Below are 26,667 nucleotides of genomic sequence, written 5' to 3' on the forward strand. Positions count from 1 at the left end.
TTTTCAGTTTTGCCTCCTTCAAGTTAAAATTTGCTCAACACCAGCCTTTGGCTGAGCTACCTCCACTTGAGCAATCAGCGGAACAAGTACAAACCCCAGAGCACTGATTTCTGGCACTCAGCGGGTAGAGGCACTTTGGTTGTCTGCATTTTTTTGGGAATAAAAGCCCTGAAGAAATTTTCTAAGGCTAATTAAGATCCCAGACAACAAAAGCACAGGCAGGTTTTACAAACACATTAGTTACGAAAGCAGCAGAACTTGAGTTTGAGAGGTTCAGGTGGTGTCACTGACAACTGGCCAAATCCCAGTTTAGGATTGCCAGAAGGCACAAAAACCACTTTCCATAATAAAGCAAACCCCCAAAACAGACACATCATTCCAAAAGCTTTCTGATAGCCTATCATTTTATCACTTTGCACAGAAAAAGGAGCTTTGACATTCCCTTTGACCCTCCAGCTCCACCTCCTAGCTCACAAACATCTGCCAACCGTGGTTTTTATTGTTTCTGAAGTGGAGGTTAGCTGGTGACAGGCTTAGTTTCTTGGAAGACACGTCCTGTATGTCTTCACTTCTGAAGAAATACATGTAATTTTGTACTTGCTCTGGCATTGAACTGTAATAAACCAAACCATCAAAACCCTCTGTCTGCTCTAGCTCTGGTTCCAGACACACACCCTGGACCTTGATTACTTAAGAGAGCCAAAGAGCTTTCAGGTTAAAAGAGAAAACTCAATTACCCCATCATTAAATAAAGGCAATTTAGGATGACTTGTCTTGGGAATTTTCATAAGCTTGCAAAAAAATTGGACTCATGAAGCAACTAAAAAACAAATTAAGAGCTCAGAGATTCAACAATGGTGTGCTGGAGAAAAAGAAAAAATTCTCAACTTCTGAAAAGTGTCAGCCTCTTAAAACTGCAACCAGAAAGTGGGTTGGGTAAAATCTGAGCTCAAATTGATCATCAGCAGACAGAGAAATATTCTCAGAGAGTACAAATGAGTAAAGCAAGTCACAGAGCTTTACATACAATTCTTATTACACAAATAAAATAAACGAGGGGGAACAGCTTCAAAGCTGTGCTTCAAAACAGTTTCAACAAATAAAATCCTCCACAATGGTGGGCATGAGCTACAGGACAGCGCCCAAACCATGAGAACTTGACTTGCAGTGGGGGAGCAGGGAATTACAGAACATCAAGGGCTCTAGAAAACGGCACCTCTGCAGGAAAAAAAAGAGAGAAAAGGGGTAAGAACTGAAACAAGAACAAGCACAAACTTCAGGTACATGGATGGCTGTTGCACAGAAGGAAAATCTGATGCTCTGCGGCTTGAGGGGCACAATGGCAGTGTGACACACACATTGCTGACAGTGGGGACAGGGAAGCACCAACACACAGACTGGAACCTTCTGTCCTACAGCCCCTTCTGGCAATTAGGCAAACAGTGGCAGAGCTGGGGCAGGAACAAACTTGAGCGTGTCCTTCATCCCTGCCAGCCTTGTAACTCTAAAAAAAGTCAACTTTTGTGCTGCCAAGAATTTTGGAGCTTTACCTGTTGGGGCTTTGAAAGGTCTCCAGCAAGTGCTGTTTACCCCGTGGTTTCTCTCAGGTATTTCCCTCCTTGCCCATAAGCCCAGCGTTGAAAAGCATCAAACTTCCTCGGCAACACCTCCCTGCATTTTTTTATCTTATTCCTAACATGGAAAACCACTCTGCCACAACCCAGTGCCCACAAAGGAGACAGGGAAGCCCTGCAGAAATCAATCCTATTGGAACACACGAGAAACTCACCGTGCCGGATCCCTGGGGCTTCTGGAGCGTTCGGGGGTGTAGGCGGGGCCGGGGGCGTGACCAGCTAAGAAGAATTTAAATTTCTCCAAATTTCTATGAGGTTTGCTCTTTCTGAAGACTCAGAGTATTTTCATTGCGTGCCACGTATTTTTTTTTTTAATGCAAAATGTGTTTTAATATAAACATCCAGATGACAGAAAGTTTCATAACAGTAAAAACAGATCTAAATGTTCAGATTTATTTTACAAAATTGCAAAGCCAAACACTGAGGCCAGGCTTGAAAACAGCATCTCTTGTCATACAATCAAAATATTGTACACACAGAACACAGCTCGATGCTTCTCAAGTCCACCAGCATAACACCCAGTTTGTCAAACCTTCAGCATTAGACATTTTTTTCAAGTTGCACATAAAAAACAGAAATTCACCCACAATGATAAGTGCTTCCATCCTACAGACATCTTGCTGAGAGGCAAAAATTGCCAAATGCCATGTTTTGGAGAGTGATATGAGAGTGCAAGGCAACCTAAAATATATATATATATATAAATCACACTTTAAACTTTGGGCAAGACTTATAACAATTAAGCAGATTTCTATAGGTATCTCCCTCAAATATTCCAACTTAGTTGTTCAGTACATACAGAACTTTATTTCCAAGTGTTTCAAGACTGGAAATTCTTTAAAATCATTCTGTATTTTCTACAGAGCCATTATAATTTAAAGATACAGCTATGTTTTAATAGTCAAGTCCTCTTAGATAAAAGGAATGAGAGATGCTTGCTTCAAGAGCAGGCCTTCATCACACACATTTCAACACACCCTCTTGGACCAGTCAGCAGCCAGGCTGTAAGAACCATGTTTTCAGAAGGACAGGATGGTTTTGTGGATGATTTCGATGGACTCTCTGATCTCATCCTCCTTGATGACGAGGGGCGGGGCCAGGCGGATGATGTCGCCGTGCGTGGGCTTGGCCAGCAGCCCGTTGTCGCGGAGCCGCAGACACACCTTCCAGGCATCGTAGTCTGCAAGGGCAGGGAGAGAGAGAGAGGGAGAACATCAGCAGGAGAACATCGGCAGGACATTGAGGACGTTCCCGGGTGTCACTCTCTGGAATCTGCACACAGTGACACTGCTCCAGACACGTCCTTTGCCTCAGCACACACAGTTCTGCTCCTTCACAGCTCACTGCTTGTCTGGCACTCAGTTAGACTTTAAAATAAATTTTAAAAGGGGAAGCATGTGAGGAGGAGGTAAGGGAACGTGTGGACAGGACTTCAGATAAGGTGGTTATGTTTATGTAACCTGGATTTTAGCGCATCATTGTGGAAAATGACACCACCCTTGATCAAGCACCTTGATACTCAGATTTCTGATTTAATGCAATATTACTGTGCTATAATTTCTCCCTAGAAACTTGTTCTCCATCATTAATTCTTTTCTCCTTTATATCCTCCTGTATTCATTGTACTCTTCTAACTCTTCTGAAAACGACTGATCCCAGCCCATGCTCCCATAATCTGGCAGGAACTGGTGTACCAGCTGTAGACAGTTTTTTCCCAAAGAGGAGAGATAAAGGTATTTGTTGGGAGGCAGATTCACCATCAGGTTTCAACATTATCAAATCATAAGAGTTCAAATAATTTAAAAACAATTGGTCAGCCTTTCTTAATTAAAAAACTCTATTTTTAACAGCACACAGTAACTTAAATTAATTTTCAGTGGTACTGCAGTACTATAGCCATGTTCTGAACACAAACATCATGTCTACATGCCATCCCCTACCTACAATCTAAGTTGAAAAATACTTCTCCATGCTGTGTTTGTGCAGTTGGTTTTATTTCCTTACCTTTGGTTTCCCGAATTACAATTGCATTTAAGAGCCCTTTTCCTCTTACAGCAGTCACAATATTAGATGGAGTCTTCATGAGCTCACTTCTTAGCAGATTACCCATTATTTCTGCATTTTTTGCCAGATTTTCTTCTTCAATTACCTGAAGAGAAGTCAGATCTACAATCAGCTGAAGGGCACTGCATTTGTTTTGTTTACCATGGGGAAGGATGGGTGATGACACTGAACCTGCTGATTCACAAAAGCTGTTGCAGCCACAGTGTCCCTGCACAGGCTGCAAGCCCCAGCAGGTTGGTATTGAGCCTTTACTCATTCGTGTCGACAAGAAACAATAATGTCTTTCAAATTTTATTTTAAATAAACTGCTCTTTGTTTGCTGTTATTTGCAAGTAAACAGCAAACCTCTGAAGGCTCTGAATCTCTCCAAGTCTGAGTACTGGGTAGTGATGAGGTTTTCTGTGTGACCTGCATCAATGTAGTCAATTAAGCAACCACAAAATAATGGAGTTGCACCTTCTGGACAGGACATTGCAGTTTCCATTTGAGATCCATACCTGTTCTCAAGCTCACAGAGCAGCAGCTTCTGCTGATATAGTAAAATAAGCCAATTTCAAAATGCCTTCATGAAATTAAAGAGGGTATTTGGTCAAATTTACATAATTGCCTTGAAACTTCCTCTAGATGAAATTTATTTTGACATTTAAGACATTAAGATCATAAGAACACAGGAAGTGGGCCACATTTCCAATAAAAAATTAGAAATTTGTTTTATGATCTACAGATAACCACTACCAATTTTCCATACTTATTTAAAGCTAGATTTCTACTCACAGCATGAAAAATAATACCATTTATTTTGAGCAAAGATCATGAGACCCTTTTTAATTTGGATTCCAGACCTCCAGCCCCACACACAAACCTCCAGTGCTGCCATGGCCACACGGCAGGCTAATGGATTTCCTCCATATGTGGATCCATGTTCACCAGGTTTAATGGTCAGCATGACTTCATCATCACACAGCACTGCTGAGACCTAAAATGGCAAGGACAGCAAATTCACATACTTGCAACAGGAAACTTTAATATATCTAAAGCAAACCTTCCCTCAGAGCTCAGGAAGTTTTCAGCCTCTGGTGATAAATTACATTTACATTCCCAGCAGAACAGCAGATCTGACAATCCCATAATTAATCCCTTAAATACACTTAGCTATAGTGGTAACACAACTTTCAATCCCAGTGAGGGGAATTTCTCCAAACTGAATATTATTTCAAGAGTTTAAGCTTCAATACTTGGTTTAACAACTCAGAAATCCTGTCAGTTGGCCAAAATAGTTCAAGGCATTGTAATTTCCAGCCTAATCAGCAGGAATTTAAGTCACTCCAAGAGGATAAAATCAGCCATGCAGGCATGCCAGACAAATGAAATAATGCCAGTTGTTCAGCTATAAAGGTAGTATTTGGTATTCCATTATTTTATTATGTCTCTCTCAAGCTGGACTGTCTGGTCATAAATCATAGTTAGTCTTGCAAACAACAATTTCCAAGTACAACAAACATCACATTTATTGTTCTTCCAACTGGCAGATTTTCAGTGTTGATGACTAAGAAAAAAAAGATTATTCAACAAATGTTTGGGTAATTTTATATTACTTTAAATTACTGGTATTTCTTTAGTACTCACAGGGTATAAGCCACCAGAAAGGGCCTTTCCAAGAAGAATTATATCAGGTCTCACATTTTCATGGTCAACAGCCAGCATTTTCCCTGTTCTGGCTAAACCAGTCTGTATTTCATCAGCAATAAACAGAACCTTTAAAGAGAAGAAAAATCCAAACAGAACAGGGAATTACTTTCACTGTCATTCCTAATCCAATTGTAATACAATTTTTGAGGTATCACAGCAATAATGAAGACAACTTTATTAATAATATGTCAATGTCTTTCTTTGAAAATATGAAAATAATTATGACTAGCACTTACAAATTAGGAATCTTAATTCTACTGGAACAGAGAGACCACTGATTTTTAAATCAGAGATCACTGATAACCATTCTCCTCAGTGTTTCATTCTGTGACCCATTATTGGGTTATTATATTGTTACTGATTATTGTAATTGATAATTATACTGATAATTATATTGTATATTATATTGTTACTGATTCTTGGTAGCAGTTATGCACATCAGCAACCAAGGTCTTGGATAGCCATGGTAATTGGAAACTTATATTGTGGAAAAGAAATCAGAAGTTAAATTAATCTAAAATAAATCCAGTTGAAGAATATTAACTAGAAACTTAAATCAGTAACAATAGTAAGAAATAGTGAAAAATGTGCACTGCTAAGAAGTACTCTTTAGTGAGATATTGCCAGGAAACACAAGAGGTATCCCTGCATTATTCCACTGAAAGAAAAGGGAAATACTGAATTGCGTGACCTTACAAATTACACCAGTAAACACAGCATATAGTGTTAAGTGTTGAATGTTTAATGCTACAGTGAATTCTCACATTGTGTTTTGTGCAGAGGTCCCTCACTCCTGTGAGATAGCCTTTGTCAGGAACAATCACACCTGCTTCCCCTTGAATTGGCTCCACCATGAAAGCTGCCACGTTGGGGTCTTGAAGGGCCCGCTGCAACATTGGGCACAGGGAGAGGAGAGACAAAAAGAAAAAGCTTTTACTCAGGTCAAATACAGAAAATACATGTAGCAGAACCTGATTCTAGCCCTGGTGTTCTTCCCCAAAGGATGAGAAGAGCATTGCTCAGACAGCTCTCTCTGAGAGCCACTTCAGTTCCAATGCTGTGTCACTGTTGGAAGTGTGAAATCAGCTGCTGTGCTGGCTTGGGAAGTACAAGCCCTGCAAACTGCAAACCCAGACAAGCAGTTTATCAGTTCATAAATCACCTCAGAAATACCCTCAGGTTCATATTACCCCATACAATACAAACAATTGCTCAACTCTTCCCTTAAACAAAAAAAAAAAAAAGAATTGAGCCCCTCCAGACAATTTTACCTTAAAGCAAAGTCCACAGGTACATTATCCACTATCAAGTTCAAAAAGGTTTAGAAGTCCACGAGGCACAAGAGATCTAATGATTCCTAGCATGAATTTACTGCAGCTTTTCTCAGCTTTGCCCCATGAGCAGAATGAATTCAGCTCTAATGAAGGCATTAAATACTTGAAGACCTTTCACCATGGGCAGCCTGCTGTAGGTTTAGACCTGAACAAGCCTTTCCACACTGCAGCTGTAGCCCACTGAGAGACCTTTGTGTCCCCTAAGCCAAGTCCAAGGAGAAAAGCTGCTCTGTTCTATAATCCCTCAATCTCCAAAGCCCACTCACTTGTATGAAGCAGCCCCAACAGGTACAGAGGTTTTTACTCACAGAAATGGTACCTAATCAAGGTCACCCCTCCCCAGCTGCTTGACAGGATTAACCTCAGAAAACACAGGCAAATACTGGGAATCACTGGCATTTCAGGAGCTTGTGAGAGTGGAACAGCAGCCTGGCATGGTTTTAAGGATGCTGTGAAACTGGAAATGAATATTTGCAACTGCAGTGAATTCTAGTCATGGAATCACAGGATGGTTTGGGTGGGAAGGGACCTTAAAGCTCATCCCATCCCACTTCTTGCCATGGGCAGGGACATTTCCACTAGACCAGGTAGGTGGGAAATTAAATAGATCATGCTGGTTTTCTTTCACATCATAAAGCATAACTGAAAATCAAAACCAAAGTAGAATTTACCCACATTTCCTATCCATAATTATAATAGACACATTCCTTATATATATCTATTTACAGATATCATAATGTCAAAGCACATGTTTCAAAGTATAAACTTCTGATTTTCCTTGCTATTTACCAGAGAGACATTGTAAAATGATTCTATATAAAAGAACAAAAAATAGTCAAATACCTCAAGAGCAGGTAGGTCATTGTATGGGATCAGTTCAAATCCTGGCATGAAGGGCCCAAAGCCATCATAGCTGGATGGGTCAGTAGAACTGGAGATGGCAGACATTGTCCTGCCCCAGAAGTTGCCAGCTGGAAAAAAAAAAAGGGGGAAATTGGTACAAAACTGACCAAGAGCCAGAACACTTTAAATGACATCACACTTTCCCCTTGGTGATGCATTTTAAGGGTTATCTAACAAGATATTAGGATCCCCCTCCTAATGGTTAGCATTTTGCATTGATGGCATAAATACCCTCTGTTGCTATATCAAAAACCAAAGGAAAATTATACTCTAAGACCTGCCAACTATACCAAATAATTTCCTGAAGTTTTGTTAGTAGTCTGGAAAATTGAAAATAAGTCTGATAATGCCAATTTCTAGAAGACCTGGAAAATACAGGACAAAAGCCCTGGTAGGTGAAGCCAAGAGGGCAGCTTAACCTCTTGAGCAATCTGTGAGAGGTGTGGCACCAATCTGAGGAGTTAATCCACAAAAAAGTTATGCAGGAACAACAACTCAGGAATAAAAAGTCCTGCACTTTAAGTGATTAAAAGAGCATGGAGGACTGGATGTTCTTTCTTTGCCTGTGACTTCAGGCTGCCTCCCAGTAACCCAGTGTCCAGATCCTCAAGTCCTCAACTCATAACACACACTTAACATACCTGCAAAAATGATTTTAGCTTTGTATTTTGGAATTCCTTTCACAGTGTAGGCCCATTTCCGAGCCAGTTTGCAGGCAGTTTCTCCAGCTTCCACTCCTAAAGCATAAAGCAGCACCATTATCACTCTTGCACATGAAACAGGCCATCAGTGCAGCAGAAAATGTTACACAGCCAGTGAATCTCAGAGACAAGAACTGAAATGGGAACAAACTATTTCTTTACCTGTGTTCATTGGAAGAACTTTGTTGTAATTGAACATTTTGGTGACCAGCTCCTCATATTCCCCAAGGACGTCATTGTAGAATGCTCTGGATGTCAGGGTCAGTTTTTCAGACTGGGATTTCAGAGCATCCACAATCTTTGGGTGACAGTGGCCTTGGTTGACTGCACTGTAAGCACTCAGAAAGTCAAAATACTTCCTACCTTCAACATCCCACACGTAAACACCTGGGAAAACAAACCTGTGGTCAGCACACAAAATAAAAAAAGACACAAGACCAAAAAAGGCTCCTCATACATAATTAAAGACCAGAGTAAATTTAAATTAAGTGATAATATATGAACAGCCCACAAGGACTTAGATAGGGTTTCAATGCACCTTCTCCTGCTCACATTAAACCTCCCCACACAAGGTAACAGAAGAAATTAGGTGGCCTAAAAATTTTCTTGCTGAGTGATTCTGGAAATTATCAACACTTTAAAACATTTTAGAGACACCACAATTTTTTCAGGTGCCCTTATGCATAATGATCCAGCTCTCTAATCAACAATTTGATCCCACCCAAAAAAAACCCAACGAAGATTCAAAAATCAATCAGGTCAAAATCATTCTGCCATGTTCTCATTCACCTCCACAGACCCACAACACCTACAACCTCCAAGAAAAACCTAAATAAAATACCTTTTCCTCTTTCCAGAGCAACAGGCAGTGGGTGGTAGTTGTGAGCACCATATTTGGCCTCACGTTCAAAGATGAAATCCGAGGAGAGAGGCCTCGGAATGGTTTTTTGGGGAGCAACTGAGGTAGCAGAGCTCAGTGAGGAATGAAGACCTCGGCAGAGAACAGCAAGGTGCTGGCAGCGGGTTAGCTTGGAAAGCATGATGGACTTGAGGGATTCTGATACAGGTCTGGAGGGGAAAAAAATAAAGAAAGTTAATAATTAGCACTAAGAACTCTTCAGAAGAAATGTCTGAATGATTGAAGTGGTTTTACTGCCAGGATTACAGGTTCCTCAACTATTTTGCAATTCAGCCAAGAAAGCTTATATGAAGTATAAATGAATGTGGGATTAACATCAAACAAGTCATTTTTTTCTATTCTCTACACTTACAGAAACAGAAGGAAAATTAAACTGTGTGACTCAGCAAGTCTGTGAAGCAGTTACATCATTTTTCCTGTAAGTGTTCCTTTTTCACTGCGCCTTAAATTCTGATTTACTAATATAAACTAGAGGAAGAAAGTTAAGTTCATCAAATTTCTTGTTCTATTGAAATGCCCATTTTCTACTAGATTTTCATCAGACAAATCATGTCACAAACTTCCTCAATATTGGCTGTCCCTGGAAGTGTCCACGGCCAGGTTGGATGGGGATGTGGAAGGTGTCCCTGCCCATGTCACTGGATGAGCTTTAAGGTCCTTTTCAACACAAACCATTCTGGGATTCTATGATCAAAAAACAGATGTAAAGTAAGAATATGTCAGATATCAATGATTGTTAGAGCACTCTGTATTTTCCCAGCAATTCCCCCTGAATACATAACCTCGTATTTTCACCATTTAGGGATAACCTGAGGGTAGGATTTCATGAGGAAAATGCACTTTGATTTCTTCTCTGTGCCTGCTCCTCAGTCAATATAAAGATACTTCTCAGAAAGAGGATGTGAGCTGGCACTTGAAAAGCTGTTTGAGGAAGCTCTTCCCACAGCAGGGAACAGCAGAGAGCCAAGAGTTCCCAAATCTCGGGTTTCTGGTCTCACAGAACATCCCACTGACAAACTGGCAAAAGGTTTAATCCCCAGAGCAGGATCACAGATCACAACAGGTGCTCTGCTTATCAAATGCAGCCTCCCTGTGACACTGCACAGCAGAGCGAAGAGCTGAGCAGCCTGGACACTGCTGCACCACCTAACACAGGCAGACTGAAAACCTCCCCTAAACACCAACAGCAGGATGCAAGGATGGCTCACACAAGGGTGCTGTTATTTCAGGCTGCTTGCAGAAGACAGAAGTAGTAAGTCATGGATTTATCCCTAATTTATTTTGGAAAAAAATCCACACCCTGAATGTGCTGCCTTGAACAGAGAGGCATTTCTTTCAGCAGGCTCCTCATGTAGTACATTTCTGCTCCTTACTTCTAACCAAAGCCAAAAGACTTTTCTCCATCTACCAAAATCCAAGTGTTGAGGAAGAGTCAGCATTCTCCATTCCAGCAAGAGATGAATGCTGCACAACTCTGGGCATGTCTCCAGCTGTTAAAGATTAGCCCTTTGTGTTAATACTTTTCAAGATTGTTATTCAAGGATTTCGCAAACAAAAAAAGACAAATACTTCTCTGTGCAAGAAAAAATTTTGATGACTCAAAATTTCAACCTGCTCAACCCCTAAACTGTAATTGGTCTGTGACATCCTGGCCCCTGGCACACCTCCATGGCAGAGCACCTAATCCTATCAGACAAGCTCCTAGATTTTGGAGATTTTCCAGACATTCCTGAAATGAAAGGTACAAAGAAGTTAAACTCTTATCTGCCCTGTATCAGAGATACCTCTCTGCATGAAGGATCACAGATCCCCAGTTTGAGGTTCTTGCTTTACTTCTTGCGTATTGAAAAATATTCATCAGATTTTTTTAAAGGGCTTTTTCCTCCATGAAGGGAATTGCCCTGCACACTGTGCTAGCGAGGCCACATCACTTTAGCCAAGTGTGGAAGATTACATGGAGAAGAGCTGAGTAAAGCTGAGAATTCCAGATGAATCTGGAGTTAAAAGGAGGGGGGAAATTTGGGGTTGATGACAAGGTGAACAGAAATTTCAAGAAAGAGGAGGGGCATAATAAGGAGAAAAACCCAAGCAAACAAAATGAAATAAAATTAAACTCATTACCAAGTGTGAGAAATATGATCGTGCACTGGAGCAGGCAGTACAGGAATCAGAAACCAGGAAATTACACCAACTGGAATAGGTCTTGCATCAGAACAGAAAACCACTCAAAACACAGCTGTAAAACACTTGAACAGCTTTGCTCAGCTATTGAGCAAGATTATCCAGACAGGATCCTGCAGACTGCACAGGTAAATTGAATGGTTGTATGAACCTGACACTGCAAAACACCCCAAGGTAACTGGGGGGTGTTGTCAAACACATGAAAACACTCAGGTTCAGGCTGATAGAGCAGACAGGAATTGGTACCACACTGCAGCCTCTACCAGCTGAGTCAAAGGGGTGAACCCTCAAGGGGACAGGCAGGGGGACATCAGTGTGGACATGCCAAGCTGCCTGTGCAGACCAGCACCACAGCAGGAACAGCTCAGGACCTTCAGGACCTAGGCTGGCAGACAAGAACTGCAGAATCACTGAGGCTGGAAAAGACCTCTGAGATCACCGAGTCCAACCTGTGCCTGATCCCCACCTTGTCCCCAGCCCAGAGCCCTGAGTGCCACATCCAGCCCTTCCTTGGACACCTCCAGGGATGGGGACTCCAAATCTCCCTGGGCTGCCCCTTCCAATGTCAAATCAGCCTTCCAGGGAAGAATTTCCTCCTGATGTCCAACCTGAACCTCCTCAGGCACAGCTTGAGCGCGTTTCCTCTCATCCTGTCACTTGTCACCTGGGAGAAGAGCCCGAGCTCTGCCTGCTACAGTCCCCTTTCAGGGAGCTATAGAAAGGATAAAGTCCCCTCTAAGCCTTCTTTTCTCCAGCAAAACAAATGGAAAAAAAAAAATAAGGAAAAGCAATAAACCCAGCGGTGAAATACAAGATCCCGCTGACCATCTCCCCGCCAAGGCCACCGTCAAAGGCAGTGCAGAGGCAGGGATGTGGCATCGCGGAGCGGGGCTAGCACAGGCACGGAGGCGGGGAGGGACTGTCACCTCCCCCGCTCACCGCGCAGTGACAGCGCTGCCGGGGCCTTGCCGACGGGGCCGGCTGCGGCGGGACAGAACCGGGGCACGGTGGCCCGGAGAGAGGCAGAAATGGCCCCCGAGGGCCGGACGGGCCGTACCTGGTGCTGCCGGAGGTGCCGGAGGTGCTGGCGGTGCCAGAGGTGCTGCCGATGCCGGGGCCCGCGGATAAGAGGCGGATGCGGCCGCGGGCCACTGTCACCGCTCCTCGCCCCGCCCCTCCCGCCTGACGTCACCTGAATCGCGCTCACCGATTGGCTATCGGAACTGATTGGCAGCCACCGCCCCCGCGCTGCGGCACCTCCCCTTGGCGCGGGGGCTCCCCATTGGCGGGCGCGCGCGAGCCAGCGCCCCGCCCATCCCCGGCCCTCATGGGCGGTGCCCCTGGCCCTCACACCGGTACCCCGGCCCTCTGAGCGAGGGCTCCATTCCCCCTTCCCTCACCGCCTTCCCGTGTCCCTCACACCGGTATCCCGGCCCTCTGAGCGAGGGCTCCATTCCCCCTTCCCGTGTCCCTGACACCGGTACTCCGGCCCTCTGAGCGAGGGCTCCATTCCCCCTTCCCTCACCGCCTTCCCGTGTCCCTCACACCGGCACCCCGGCCCTCTGAGCGAGGGCTTCATTCCCCCTTCCCTCACCGTCTTCCCGTGTCCCTCACACCGGCACCCCCGGCCCTCGGACCGGCTCATCCTGTCCCCCCTTCCGTCACTACGTTCCCTCATCCTCCACACCGGCATTCCCGTCCCTCAGGCTGGCGGCTCGTCTCCTCTCTGCCGAAGTAGCCTTGGGAGCAATCTTTGTAGCCACAGAAGCCCACACACGGAACTCCTCCGTCCCCGCGCCCTCCCGCCGCTGTCACCGCTCTCCCGCACTTGTGTCCTCGAGGAAGTCACTGTAGAAAAGGGCGAGCACTGACGGAAAAAAAAAAGGAGAGGAATTGGGAAAACATTCCTGGGAATAGGAAGTGTGTGGGATGGTGGTGGTACCTCCACTGATGGCTACAGGTTCCCCAGGGATGTGATGACAAGTGCTCTATGTGTGCTCAACTCTGACCTTTCTCTTCCCAAGAGATGAACATGAGTTTTTTTTCCAATCTTTTAATATATATCTAACAGAAAATAATTCGGAACAACAGCCAGGGATTCACAGAGGTTGCTAAAGAATTGCTTATGGAGCTCCTGTGCCAGGTGTTTTTGCCTACACACACCAATTTCCTCCCCAGTCTGTCACGGTCCATCCAGTATCCCCATGCCCTGCCCTTCTCATCATGGAAGGGCATTGATGGAACCCCAAACTTCAGGCTCTGCTGCCTTGGGAGAGAGGGAGGGAACGTGGAGGGAGTGAGGCCCAGGAGGGCCCGGAGTGCTCTGAGCAGGAGCTTTGAGCTGGGACCAGCAGGTGAGCAGGGACAGGCTGGAGTGAGCCAGCACAACCCTGACCTTTCCCCGGGCTAAATTACAACTGGAGAGCGTTTTGTAACCAGAAGATCTGGGCGTTTAAGGGGAACTGTGAGGTTGCTTCATAAATACATTCTGGTTTTACCAAAAAAAAAAAAAAATCATAGACTGGTTTGGGTTGGAAAGGGCCTTAAAATTCATCCAGTTCCATCTGCTACCACTATCTCAGGCTGCTCCAAGCCCTGTCCAGCCCGGCCTTGGACATTTCCAGGAATCCAGGGGCAGCCACAGCTGCTCTGGGCACCCTGTGCCAGGGGCTGCCCACCCTCACAGGGAACAATTCCTTCCCAATATCCCATCTAACCCTGCCCTCTGGCAGTGAGAAGCCATTCCCTGTGCTCTTGTCCCTTCATGCCCTTGTCCCAAGAACTTCTCCAGCTCTTTTAGAGCTCCTTTAGGCACTGGTAGGAGCTCTGAGGTCTCCTTGGACTCTTCTCTTCTCCAGGCTGAACAATTCAAATTCTCTTAACCTTTGCTCATAGGTGTTCCATCCTTGTAATCACTGCTGTGCCCTCCTCTGGGCCTGCTCCAGCACTCCAGGTGGAATCTCACAAGAGCAGAGTACAGAAGAAAATCAACCATATTTCACTTTTTATCATATCCACCTCACTAAGAAGAGCAACAAAAAACTAACCCCCAAAACAAACAAAAAAAAAAAAGCAAACCAAAAATCCCCTGAGTCTTAGCAGTGGTAACTTCTTAGTGCCTCTTGCTCTTTGTCCATAAATTGCCCTGACAAATTTATCAATGCTGGAAAAACAATTTATTTCTTCCACAAAGAAAACACGATATCCTAGTTGACACACAGAGAATTTGCATAGCTTCCCCTCACTAAAGCAAGCAATTTGAAAATATTCCTGAACCTTGTCATATCTTCTAACCAAATTGCTCAAACCTTGGATGTCAGGGAGCAGCACCATTGATGCCTTTGGAGAACAACGCCCTCAGAGGAAATTTTCCCAATGTGCAGTCAGCCTGATGCAGCGAGGGCTGGGAGGAGAGCAGATGATGTTGAGCTCTCTATAAACACACAGAGAGTAAGGCTCAATTTGCTAATATATTTGTGTCTCCCACTAGCCCAATTCTGCCAGCAAACAGTGCCCTGCATCTGCTGCCAAAGATGAGTTCATAAAGCACCAAAAGGTTGTGCCTTAGGTGCTAAATTGCAAAATACATTTCAGAGTCATGACTGCTGAATGAATACACAGTAGTACCGTGCCCAGTTCCTTAAGTCCAGAGGCAGTCACTGTCTAGGAGCTATTGAAACCCTTTATTTCTAGTTGAAGTTATGACTTTTTGTGAAAAGCCTAACATTTTAAGGCTGAAAATAAGCAATTACCTCTCTGCTTTGAGTATTACACATTGTCCCTGTTCATTCTGCCTCTCTACTCCACTCTGGTGAGATCCCACCCGGAGTTCTGCATCCAGCTTTGGGGTCCCCAGCATGGGAAGAACAAGAACCTGCTGGAACAAGTCCAGAGGAGGCCACCAAGGGATGGAGCCAAGGGATCAGAGGGATGGAGCGAGAGAATTGGGATTGTTCAGCCTGGAGAAGTTTTGGGGTGACCTGACTGAGGCCTTCCAGTGCCTGGAGGAGCTGACAAGAAAGACGGAGAGAGAGTTTGGACAAGGACCTGGAGTGACTTCCTAATGCCAGAGAGTAGCTCTAGATTGGATATTAGGAAGCAGTTCCTCCATATTGAGTGTGGTGAGGCCCTGGCACAGGGTGCCCAGAGCAGCTGTGGCTGCCCCTGGATCCCTGGCAGTGCCCAAGGCCAGGCTGGACAGGGCTTGGAGCACCCTGGGATGGTGGAAGGTGTCCCTGCCCATGGCAGGGGAGTTTGGAACTGGATGATCTTTAATGTCCCTTCCAACTCAAACCATGATTCTGCAATCTCTGGTGTGAGGGAAAAAAATCACATAATTTTATTTGTTGCCTACTCACGTTTCTTAAATAGCCTTATAGGATCCAGGATTTACAATCCATGAGATCAATGGGATTTTCCCAGGTAAGAAATGCTGGTTTAAGGTTACATTGTTTTTTACTTTGACATTTCATTAGCATGGCATTTCATTAACATAGATCTGTTATCTCAGGTAATGCTAATGATGCCTTCTACCCATTTAGCCACAAAAATAACATGCTGAGAGCTACATCCCTTTCATCTTTCAGACTCAACTCAAGAGCTGCCTTTTACCTGCCTTTAAATGCTCTTATTCTTAAGCTCACCTCCAAATTGGTTTAGATTCATCCAACCATGCTCTTTTCACAATAAGCAGAAAAATATAGAAAGAACAAAACTTGTCCAAAGGATTAAGTAGCACCCATCATATAAGGGAAATGCACATCTGAAAATGTAAAGAATGCAAACTAAAGGCAACCAAGATCAATTGAAGTGCTGAATCTTGGGTTCAGCTCTGCCTCATGGGGCTGGAGGCAAACTGCCCAGAGAGGTGAATTCAGAAGCCAGACATGCAGGAAAACAGCAGATTCCTGTCTGGAAGGCAGAGATTCAAAAACAAATAAATAAACAAGCAAAGGCTTGCTTGCTTTTGGATTCTGAAGATCTGAAAGAAGAAATAAAGACATAATGTGGAATGCACAGATACTATATGTAAATGTGGGGTTTTAGCTGATATGAACTTTTTCTGAGATTTAAAAATTATAAATATGAAATAACTCTCAAACTGGAATCTGGTTAATCAAGACCTGACAGAAAGTGCCTTCAAAGCTCTGTTTAATTTAAACCTGATCAGTTTTATGTAGGATCAGCGTCATGGCTTGCTTTCTTTCCTCCTTTGTTTTTGGTATTTATTATCAAGGCACAGAAAATATCCACTTTCTTCTTTAAACACTATCAAACTGGAATTTTAAACCATTCGCATTGTGCACAGTAGCAGCTATTACTGTAGATCTTGGAGGAATTGCTCTCAGCTAGATGAAGTATTTTATATGAATAAAAAATGGAAAGGAGAAGCTTAATGTGTACTATTTAGTTACCTGTAGATACCTAAAAGACTACACATGACAGTAACCAAAATATGGAAAAGTGAATCCATGAAATGTTCACATTTTACAGTAATTTGCCCTGCAGAAAAGAGGAAAACTCTGACCTACTTGAAGAAAGAGGGTTATTATATTCATTCTGCTAATCCAGAAAATACAATTTGACATGTAAGTAAACCATAAAGTTATAAGAAGGAACAAGTTAAGTCATGCCAGTTGTTAGGAGTAATTCCACAGCCCTGTCTCTGGCAGAAATGCTCATTGAAGTTGTTGGGAATTAGGCATGTGAGGAGACTGAGGAATTGCATCCCACTTATTGTGGTTGTTTAGAGGCAGAGTCAATAACAGGGAATTGTTGTGTGTTGGTTTGGCTGCCCAGGCTCAGCGTGTGCCAGGCATTCACATGCTGCTCGTGGGGGCAGCTCAAGCACTGGTGCCAAGGCAGGATTGCAGGACCCTCACTCGAGTTTAACACTGCCTTAGGAACGCTGCAGGAAACATCCAGCATTCCTCAAAAGCTGATGTTTTGCCCCATGGCACCAGTATTCAATTCCTCAGTGGCATGGGACAGTTCCTCACCTCTGAGCTCAGGCTGGATATGGAGTTCACCAAGCCAGGAGTTCAAGGTGCAAGTTCATCATTACCTAAAACCAGCACACATCTGCAGAGCTGGCACAAGGACAGTTCCACCTCTCTTCCCACCCATAGCAAAGCCTTCACCCAGGCTTCACCCTTTCTTCTGCTGTTTAAACTCTGCTGCCACTCAGCAAAAATGAAAAATAGGCACTTTTCTGAGCCAAAGGCAGGTTTGAAGGCAAACCTTGCAGTTAACTTTGCTGGGGAACTCAACCTTCAGTCCCAGTCTGACAGTGAAGGATATCAAGCTACTGGAAAGTGACCAAAAGAAGCTACGAAGATGGTGAAGGGTCTGGAGGGGAACCCATACAAGTGGCAGCTGAGGTCACTTCGTTTGTTCAGTCTGGAGAAGAAGGGACTGAGGGGAGACCTCAGTCCCTTCTTAGGGACAAAGCTCTTAGTTTATTGTGTCAGGTTCTTAAAGACCCACAGATACAAAACCTGACAGCTTTGAAGGCTCCCATTTTGCGAAGTTGATGTAATTTCATATATTATCTCTTTTTTTTAAATGAATGTTTACAGTGTCTTACTTTAAACAATAGCAGTTGTTTATGATCAAAGCTACTATAATAAATCAGCATAGCACCCTACAGCTCCCTCACGATGGGCAGAGGAGGAGTACTAATCCCTGCTCTCTGTAACCAGGGATGGAGTGAGGGGCTGGCTGGGCTGTGTCAGGGGAGGTTTGCTCTGGGGGTCAGCAGAAGCTTCCTCCCCCAGAGGGTGGCTGGGCCCTGAACAGACCCCCAGGACAGTGGGCAGAGCCCCAGCCTGACAGACTCCAGGAGCGTTTGGACAATGCTCTTAGGCACAGGGTGGGATTATTGGATTGTCCATAGTGCCTTACATAGAAAAATGGCTTTCCATGGCCCATGATTGTGTTATGCTGCTTGTTTACTGACAGTAGAACTCTACATTAAGACATATCTTGCAGGACAAGAAAGCTTAGCCTTTCCTGCAGCACAGCTAGAATATTTCACAGTGCAGTGTGTCAGAGCAGGGCAGCAACAAACTGTAATGCATGCAAAGCAGATCTGCCTCTCAAGTCCACTTAGAGATTTCTCTTTTAGTTCATATCTTTCAAGATAGTTTGGCAAAGCATAGCACAGCCCCCTCAAAATAATGCTGTTTTATTGGATGGGTGTTAGTTAACCCAGCGTAAAGCACCACAAACAACCCTTAGAGCTGATATTCCTTTTGCAATATAAACCTTGAGCTACAGTTCATACTTATCCTCCCTGATTTGTATGTTGGCTTATTTTACAAAGATTTCCATGATACTCTGTTAGATGACAGCATGGATAACTGAATTACAGAAACAAAGGAATTTAAATTGCTGTCTTCTCTCAGGCAGTGTTCCCCATGTTTGAACTTACACTGTCATTTTCCTCTGCAGCTCAGCAATACCTACATCCAGAGCCTTCCACAAATGAGGTGAGATGTTTTATTTCTGTGCAAAACCTAAAGATGAATTATAAACTCCTTCATTTCTCGGACTTGTAATTAATTTAATGAGCCTTTCTACACACATTTCTGATGAGCATCACATTCCTTGGATATCATACCAGCAAAAAGACAAATTGGAGAGAGCTTGGGAAAAACAATCTTTTTTTTGGCTTTCCCAAGACAGATTAAAAGAGCTTTATAAATGGCATTTTATAGCATAGAACTCACAAATGTTAAAATACAATCCAAGGAAAATTGGAGTGAGACTTGGTTTAAATTTCAGGTTTCAAGTGCCTTGGATGTGACCTTGCTTCTTCCTTGAATGAATGTATTTTGATTTGGATCCTGAGGAACTTGTGCTTCCTAACTTACAATCTTCATTCTTGGATTTTATCAGGACAATGATTTCTGGAAAACTCCTTTACATGCTCTCCTGACTTTGAAAATCTGCCCCAGATGGCAGCTCTGAGAGCACACAGAAAACAAACATAAATACTTCTAACTGGGTAATAAGAATAAATACCTTGTCAATTTGGTTAATCTCGGGACTGAGCACTGAACATCTGGATATGCATTTTCTCAGGAGCTGGGAAACTTCTCAGAATTCCAGCGTGACACATCCCCACCGGCCTTGCTGTGGCAGAGTGTGACATTGCTGCCACCAGGATTGCCAACCTTGCAAAATGGTGAGCACTGAGCTCTGACCTCAGGGCTGCTGTGCTCAGACACTGGACAGGTTACATAATGCACCAGGTCAGGCTTTAGCTGGGCATCACTGAGGTGAAAGATCAGCAGGGTGACCGATTGCATCACCTGTCACTCGTCATTACCCCAGACTTCCTGCACTTCCCCAGGCAGGACTTTAAAAAATCCTTAGATTTTTCTAGAATATTAGATAATTGAGAAAATTAAAAGTTTTCTCGATACATCTTAGGACAAAGGAATTTGCTTTCAATCTGTTGTTTCAAGACAATTTCTTTCATCATAATTGTTTTCAAAAATCACGCACCTTGAGATATGGAAGCATGGAAAGCATAGAAAAGGAAGGAATCTTCAGAAAGACCTTGACAGAAATTGTCTACTCTTCAGCTATCGAGTGCCTGTTCCTTAGAAGGGACAAATAAACTGGTAAAGAATTTAATTCATTCTTTTCTCTCTGCAGCTTGTCTAACAGAGCTCCCTGCCCATGACAGGGGTGTTGGAACTAGGTGGTCTTTAAGGTCCTTTCCCACCCAAACTGTACTAGGACTCATCAGTTGTTCTTCTGGAGCAATTCCAGTGAAATGCAGCAAAATCCTGAATTCAGCAATGCTTGTGCTTTGCAGGGTAATTCCATGGAAGGGACTGGATGATAAGGGGAGCTGTCAGTCCATTTGGTACCCACTAACACCACGGGAGGTATCAGATTTTGGGACATCATCACAGAACTGACCACAGAGCTGAAAGGACAAGGTTTCAACTGACCCAACTCTTAGTTTGTTGTGTCAGGTTCTTAAAGACCCACAGATACAAAACCTGACAGCTTTGAAGGTTCCCATTTTGCAAAGTTGATGTAATTTCATATATTATCTCTTTTTTTTTAAATGAATGTTTACAGTGTCTTACTTTAAACAATAGCAGTCGTTTATGATCAAAGCTACTATAACAAATCAGCATGTGTAGAAAGGAGAAAAATCTTTTATTTGCATTGATCTTGTACATAGATCTGGTATTACCCAAAGTGTTTTCAATCTGTCAGAGGCTGCTCAGTGGAAAAGAACAGATCTTGAATACTGCTAAAATCCCTCTGCAGTGTTGCAGCGTGCCTAAGCCCCATGGAATGCCACATTTTTAATTACATTTTTCCTGTGGCATTACAAAGAACACAGGAAAAGCAATTATCAGCTTGAGAAAGAAGCCAGCTTGGGAACTCTTCAGTGTTTGAAGGGGAAAATCTAAGAGAAATGGAGTTTAATATTAGTGCTACAGTAGAAAGCAGTGGTAGTGTTGCTACAGGCTGCATGAGTCACAGCCACCACAGAAGAGCTCCTGTGAACAACATGGTAAAGATGCCAGCTAAGAGGATAAGCAAACCTGTAACAAGCAGCTCATAAATTAGTTGTACACATCATTATCTTCCCAGAAACTTTTTCTGAGTGCACTACCAGAAATGGGGCCCACAACGTGAGTTTGCCATGACAACAAAGTGCTGTAAAGATCAAGGTGACTTCAGCTGATACAGGGTCATACTGGAAAACAAAAATGGTTCAGGCCTAGTGATGCAAGAACATAATTATCAATTTTTCTTCAGGAGGATCTCACCCACCAAATATTTTGCTAGACATCTCGTCTGCCTGTGAGTTATAAATCTGCTGAAAATCAGACTTTGCTCCCATTCCTGAGAGGTGTTTGGGAGCACAGCAACACTTCTCATCGTTCCTGAGTCACCAGAGAACGCTGCCATGCACCTCTCAACCTCTGCTGCCACCAGCAGGTGAGACTCACATGCTCCACAGTGACCACAAAAATCAGTGACCACATCTCTTCTGAAGGAACTCCTGTTCTGCCAGAAACAGGGGAAGTAGGAGTCCTTTGAGCTCTCTCTGCTCCTTGTCTTGGGTCATCTCTGGCTCTCTCATGGTCCTACTTGATCTCAGTGAGGAAAAATCCACAGGTGGAAAACAGGGGAGTCTGTTCTCACCTCAAGAACCTGTGTAGGTAGCACAAATCTTATTACACATGTTCGAATAATAATGAGAGAGAGAACAAGAGAGAGATTGCTAGGAAGGAAATAGACTTTAGTTTAATTTTCCAGTCATGTATTACACAACAAATCCCATTGATTTCCTTCAAGAAAAATGCTTGGTCAATGACATGCCAATAAATATATTTTATCTTTTGTTCCTCAATTTATTTAATTTTTCATTGTATTCTTCCAAGTTTGCAAGCTCAGCTGTATGAATTGTTGTGGATATTTTTTCCTAAGTACGGTTCTGAAATTCTGGTTAAATTGACATTTCTAACATTTCCCTAACTGTGATGTCACAGTGTGCCTCCCTGTACTTGTTTCATTATCAGGTAAAATGAAGTCTGTTTCCAAAGTGATTTTGTGGTTCTTGGACTCAGAATTGGCAGCAGTTTGGTCAGTTTGCCTCCAGCTGCTGCTGCCTGCTCACTGCAGACACTGGCAGGTGCTGAATCACAGAATTGTTTGGGTTGGAAGGGGTCTTAAAGATCACCAAGTTCCAACTCTATGCCATGGGCAGAGATGCCACCCACCAGATCAGGTTGCCCAGGCATGAGGGAGGCTCCTAACTTTCCTGTTCTCTCTGGAGCATTTGAATTCAAAGCTCTTATAATTTAATATAGATGCATTTTTGCTTTTTACACTTAGGACTTACTCGTGATTCCTTTTAACATCTATATTCAGCTGTGAGTAAAGTCAGTTTCTGTCTGTGCCTGAAAATATTGCACAAATCTTTATTCAGAATTGTTAGAGATAATGGATACTCAGTGGGGCATTTCTAGAAGTGTTACCAGTGCAAATGGCCTCATCTGGGCAACACAAAGTTTGACTGCAATTGCTGTTCCCAGGACTGCTTGGAATAAGTGCCCAGTCACCACATCCCTAACAAGAATAATCCACCCAAGCAGCCCCTGCTCAACAAAGCAGGGAGGGAAAGCTCTGTCCAAAGGGCTTCGAAGAGTTCAGCCAGGAAGACTTTGGTGACCTGGGATCAGAGCCAAAAATCTGCATTTCCACTGATGTGTGTCCCCCTTCCAGTGCCATACAGAGGTGCAAGTCATGCAAAGTGGGGACCATGACTGCTACATTCTCTGGAAATGACTGTGAAACATCTTTTGGGAATCTGGGCTAGAAGTGACTAAACAGAGTGATAGCAAAAGAAAGGCTAGAGCATCTTGCATAGGAATCAATATTTCCTCTAAAGTTAATACAGTTTTGGCAAGGGTAAAATTGCTGGCAAAGCAGAGCCTTGAAAGGTTTATGAAAAGCAAAAACCACATCTTGAAGGAAGAGACAATTTGTACTATTTATTTTGACTTGTTACATGCCCTGGTTTTTTGTGATTTACACTTTTCAAGGAGAAGAAGTAACCATATGACCATACCAGGGCACAAGCCTGTCTTGTACCAGGGATGTGGGGACGCTGTGGGTAACCAACCCTGTCATGCTCTGGGAACCTCTTAGAGTGACAGCAAAGTGACATCAAGACCTGTTTTTTGCATGGACAGTGATGACAATCACAGGTAGGAGGCCATGAATAGTCAAGAGGATTTAGGTCTAATTAGTCCCAACTTGAGGCAGAGAAGATGGACTAGGCCAGCCTGCAGGAATGTCTTCCCCACCCTGCAGGACTTGAGCTCTTAACTGCCCATGAGCGGCCAGAAGTGGACACAGTTTGTCAGCAGTGATGGCTCAGGCTTTTGGGACTGCTGGTTGCCTGGCCAGAAAGGCAGGCAGCTCTGGATGCACCCCAAGCAGCTGAAATGCCCCCGTCTTTTGTAACTCTAACCTTAATTAGGGCTTAAAAGTTACTTTAATTAACCTCCAAGTAAAGGCATCCACACAGCAGCCATGACTTCCAAGCCCGTGACCTGAGGTGAACTTCGTGCTCTGTTAATAGCTCTGCAAAGCACTGAGGAGACACTGGGCACCTCCTCTCGCTGTGGAAAGGCAGCCTCAGGTCATTTCAGCTGGCCCAAGCTCAGGCTTGTGGCTCTCACACCCTTGATCCCTGCAAAGCTGGAAGTCAGGAGGGTGACTTTGGCAAGAGAGGGTTATCCCATCACCCATCTCCTCACAGCCAGCCCAGAGGATGAGGTGTCACCCTCAGTCACCGACATGCAACACAGGGACCATCAAGACCCACACCAGGTGGGCAAATAGTCCACAAAGCAGACACTGCCTCATCCCAGTAAAATTAAAAACAATCAAACAGGGAACAATTTAAAAACCCTTTTTATTTAGACCAACACAAGAGCTAGATAGGATTTATGAGCTAAGTTTTTTGGTTGGAAAGCCAATGTGTACTTTAAAGCATTGTCAGAGACAGAGAGGATACAGTCTGGAGTACTGTGTTGTAATAATTTGTAAAACTGCATGAGACAGATTTTTTAAACCAATTACTTCCCATCCATTCAGGGACAGATGAGCCCCCAGCTAAAATTCCTTTTCATTCCGATGCTTGTAACGATGAAGATGAAATGTGATTTTCCTTCTAACAAATGCTCCAAAAAGCAAAACCAGAAAAAGCATGTGTTTCTCTGTTATGGAAAGTAGGTCTCAGCATGCTGGAAATTCTGTGTTTTACTTACTTTCTACCACAAATGCCCCATTTTTAAAGAAATGAATAATGTAATCATTTTCTCTGATTTATGTTTTCTTTTCTGCCTCATTTGGCACTAATGCTGTGTTATTACAAGAACAACTGGTCTCTGCAAAAAGAATGATCTTTAGATTTCTTATCCAAAACCTGTGAAGTCATTGGGACTGAACTGCAGAGAAAGGCAGAGAGGCCATGGACATGAGCAGCAGTTGAACACTTTCCCACTGACCAGGCAGATTTTTCCTTCTTGTCTTCCAGTGACACAGAGCTGCATTTTCCTGCACCTTCCCAAACAAAGCTCTCCTCCAGGTAGGGTGTCAAGAACGTGACTGGCAGTTTTCAGAAACGATAACGAAACGTGGGTCAAACAGGGCTCAGCAGAGTCCCACGAGCACAGTCAGAGCCTGGGGACGACTCCACTGCCGAGCATCCCTGGGATTCGACACGGCCGCCTGCACCCTCATCAGCATCGGGATCGCAGCAGTGCTAACGAGTGCCACAGCTCCCGAGCCCCCGAGGCTTCAGACGTGTGCTGGCAAGCCGAACAGCAACGAGGAGCATCTTAACAATGAACTTGGAGAAGAATCTGCAGGGAATTAGTGTCAGGCATGTGTAAAGAGGGTTACTTTTCCCATCTCCAACACCTATAATTACATCTCAAAGGTGCTAATAAAATCCATTGGTTACAGTGGAGTGGTTTTTTCTCTGTGTGTCAAAGTTAAGCATGCTGCCGCGACGCCTAGGAAAAATCAACTTTCTTACACTTCAATGGCCACGCAAGCAGCAGAAGTGATGACGGTGTTCCCCGCTGGGTCAGAAGGGCTGAGGTGCGCTCCTGGCTCCCGGGGCTGCCCCGCCGCTGCCGCCTCAGAGGTGCGGGGCGTAGAAGGGCCCGAGGTACGCGGGGCCCAGGAAGGGCGCGAAGGGGCCGGCGCCCAGCGGGAAGGGGGCGGCCGGCGGCACCAGCGCGTTGGCGGCGGCGTAGGAAGGGAAAGTCTGGAAGGGCAGAGCGGCGGGGCCCGGCGGGCTGGGGCTGCCGCCGCTCGCCGCGGGGGATGCTGCGGGGGCCGCCCCGTCGGCGCCCGGGTGCTGCTTCTTCCACTTGGTGCGGCGGTTCTGGAACCAGATCTTCACCTGCGTCTCGGTGAGGCTGAGGGACAGCGCCAGGCTGAGGCGCTCGCAGACCGACAGGTACCGCGTGGCTCGGAACTTGTTCTCCAGGGCCACCAGCTGCTCGTAGGTGAAGGCGGTGCGCGCCCGCCGCGGCTTCCCGCAGCCCGGCTCTGCCCGCCGCCGCCGGGCGCTCCGCGGCGAGCCCGGCTCCTCCGGCCCGGGCGGGCTCGCGGTGCCGCTCCCGTCCGCGCTCGGCTCCTCCTCGTCGCGCTCCTGCCCCGCGTCCTCGGCGCCGCTCTCCGCCGGGGCGTGCGCATCTAGGTGAGACCGCGGGGATCGTCAGGCGATAGCGCACCCTCCTCCCGTTCCCCCTCCGAACCCCGCGCTTCTGCTCCCACATCCCTCTCTCCCCCCAGCATAAGGGCAATCGTTAAAAATAAAATAAAGGGGAGAAAAATTCCGCCCGTCGTGCGAGACCCCCCGCCCCCCGCGTCCCCCGCTGTGCCACCGCATCCGCGGTGGGGAGGGGGGAGCCGTCGATATGGATTTCTTACCAATTAAAAAAGAAGTTATTAAAGTCCCCTTCTGAAGCGAAATAAATCCCCTCCCCCCCCCCCCCCCCCCATCCCTGCGCTAATGGAGTTTCAGATTTGCGAGGGCCAGATCGATAGATGTCATCTATTAAAGGTAAGTTTTAATCGAACAATATTAGGATCAGGCCGGGGGAAGGAGGTTTGAAGTGGGCACCTGCAAGCTGCGGGGAGGAGATAGGCGGGAGTCGGTAATAGGATATCGATCACCGGGAGCTAAGGCATCCTCCGGTGGGGACGGGCTGAGCAATTACCCAGCCGGCCGTCCCGCGGGCCGGGGCATCCGACCGCTGCCGCCCCGGGGAACGGAGCGCCCGGGGGCCGCCCTCGCTGGAGGGAAGAAACCCGTGCGGTGCCTCGCTAAGAGCCGCGGCCCGTCCGGCGCCGGGGCGGGGCGGCGGCGCGCCCTGATGTGCGCCCTCCTGCTCCGGCCGCAGAGGATGCTCCGCACGCCGGGAGCCGGGCGGGGCGCGCGGATATCGAGAACTTCTCCCTTCGCATCATCCAGACTTAAAACACAGTTCCAGCCCCCCTTCCCTCGCTCCTGCGGGACCCCGCGCGGGGAGCGCGTCCCGCGGGGCCGAGGGTCCCCGTGTGCCGGCGCCTCCACCTGCGCGCCCCGCCAGCGCCGGCCGGAGAAACGCGAGCGCGTTCCTACCATGTGCCTCTAGTTTATTCCTCCCGCTGCCGGGAGCAGCAGCGTCCTTTCC

At 45.3% G+C, this 26,667-nt stretch overlaps 2 protein-coding genes across 2 annotated transcripts; both read right to left on the minus strand.

Annotated features, from left to right (window-relative positions):
• Positions 1-2,013: 2,013 nt before the first annotated feature.
• On the minus strand, positions 2,014-12,616 carry OAT (ornithine aminotransferase). Its single transcript, XM_036385889.2, has 10 exons — positions 12,483-12,616; positions 9,167-9,393; positions 8,488-8,712; positions 8,266-8,361; positions 7,565-7,692; positions 6,152-6,274; positions 5,325-5,453; positions 4,561-4,674; positions 3,639-3,783; positions 2,014-2,814 (listed from the first exon to the last, which is right to left on the minus strand). Exons 2-10 carry the CDS (start codon positions 9,363-9,365, stop codon positions 2,654-2,656), a joined length of 1,320 nt encoding a protein of 439 aa, XP_036241782.1. The 5' UTR covers positions 9,366-9,393; positions 12,483-12,616; the 3' UTR covers positions 2,014-2,653.
• A 12,505-nt stretch (positions 12,617-25,121) lies between these two features.
• NKX1-2 (NK1 homeobox 2) lies at positions 25,122-26,618 on the minus strand. The gene is made up of 2 exons (XM_054515680.1): positions 26,246-26,618; positions 25,122-25,684 (listed from the first exon to the last, which is right to left on the minus strand). The coding sequence occupies exons 1-2, from the start codon at positions 26,616-26,618 to the stop codon at positions 25,122-25,124; spliced, it is 936 nt and encodes a 311-aa protein (XP_054371655.1).
• Positions 26,619-26,667: the final 49 nt, after the last annotated feature.

This window comes from Molothrus ater, chromosome 8, assembly GCF_012460135.2.
Source record: "Molothrus ater isolate BHLD 08-10-18 breed brown headed cowbird chromosome 8, BPBGC_Mater_1.1, whole genome shotgun sequence".
In the NCBI taxonomy this organism is placed as follows: domain Eukaryota; kingdom Metazoa; phylum Chordata; class Aves; order Passeriformes; family Icteridae; genus Molothrus; species Molothrus ater.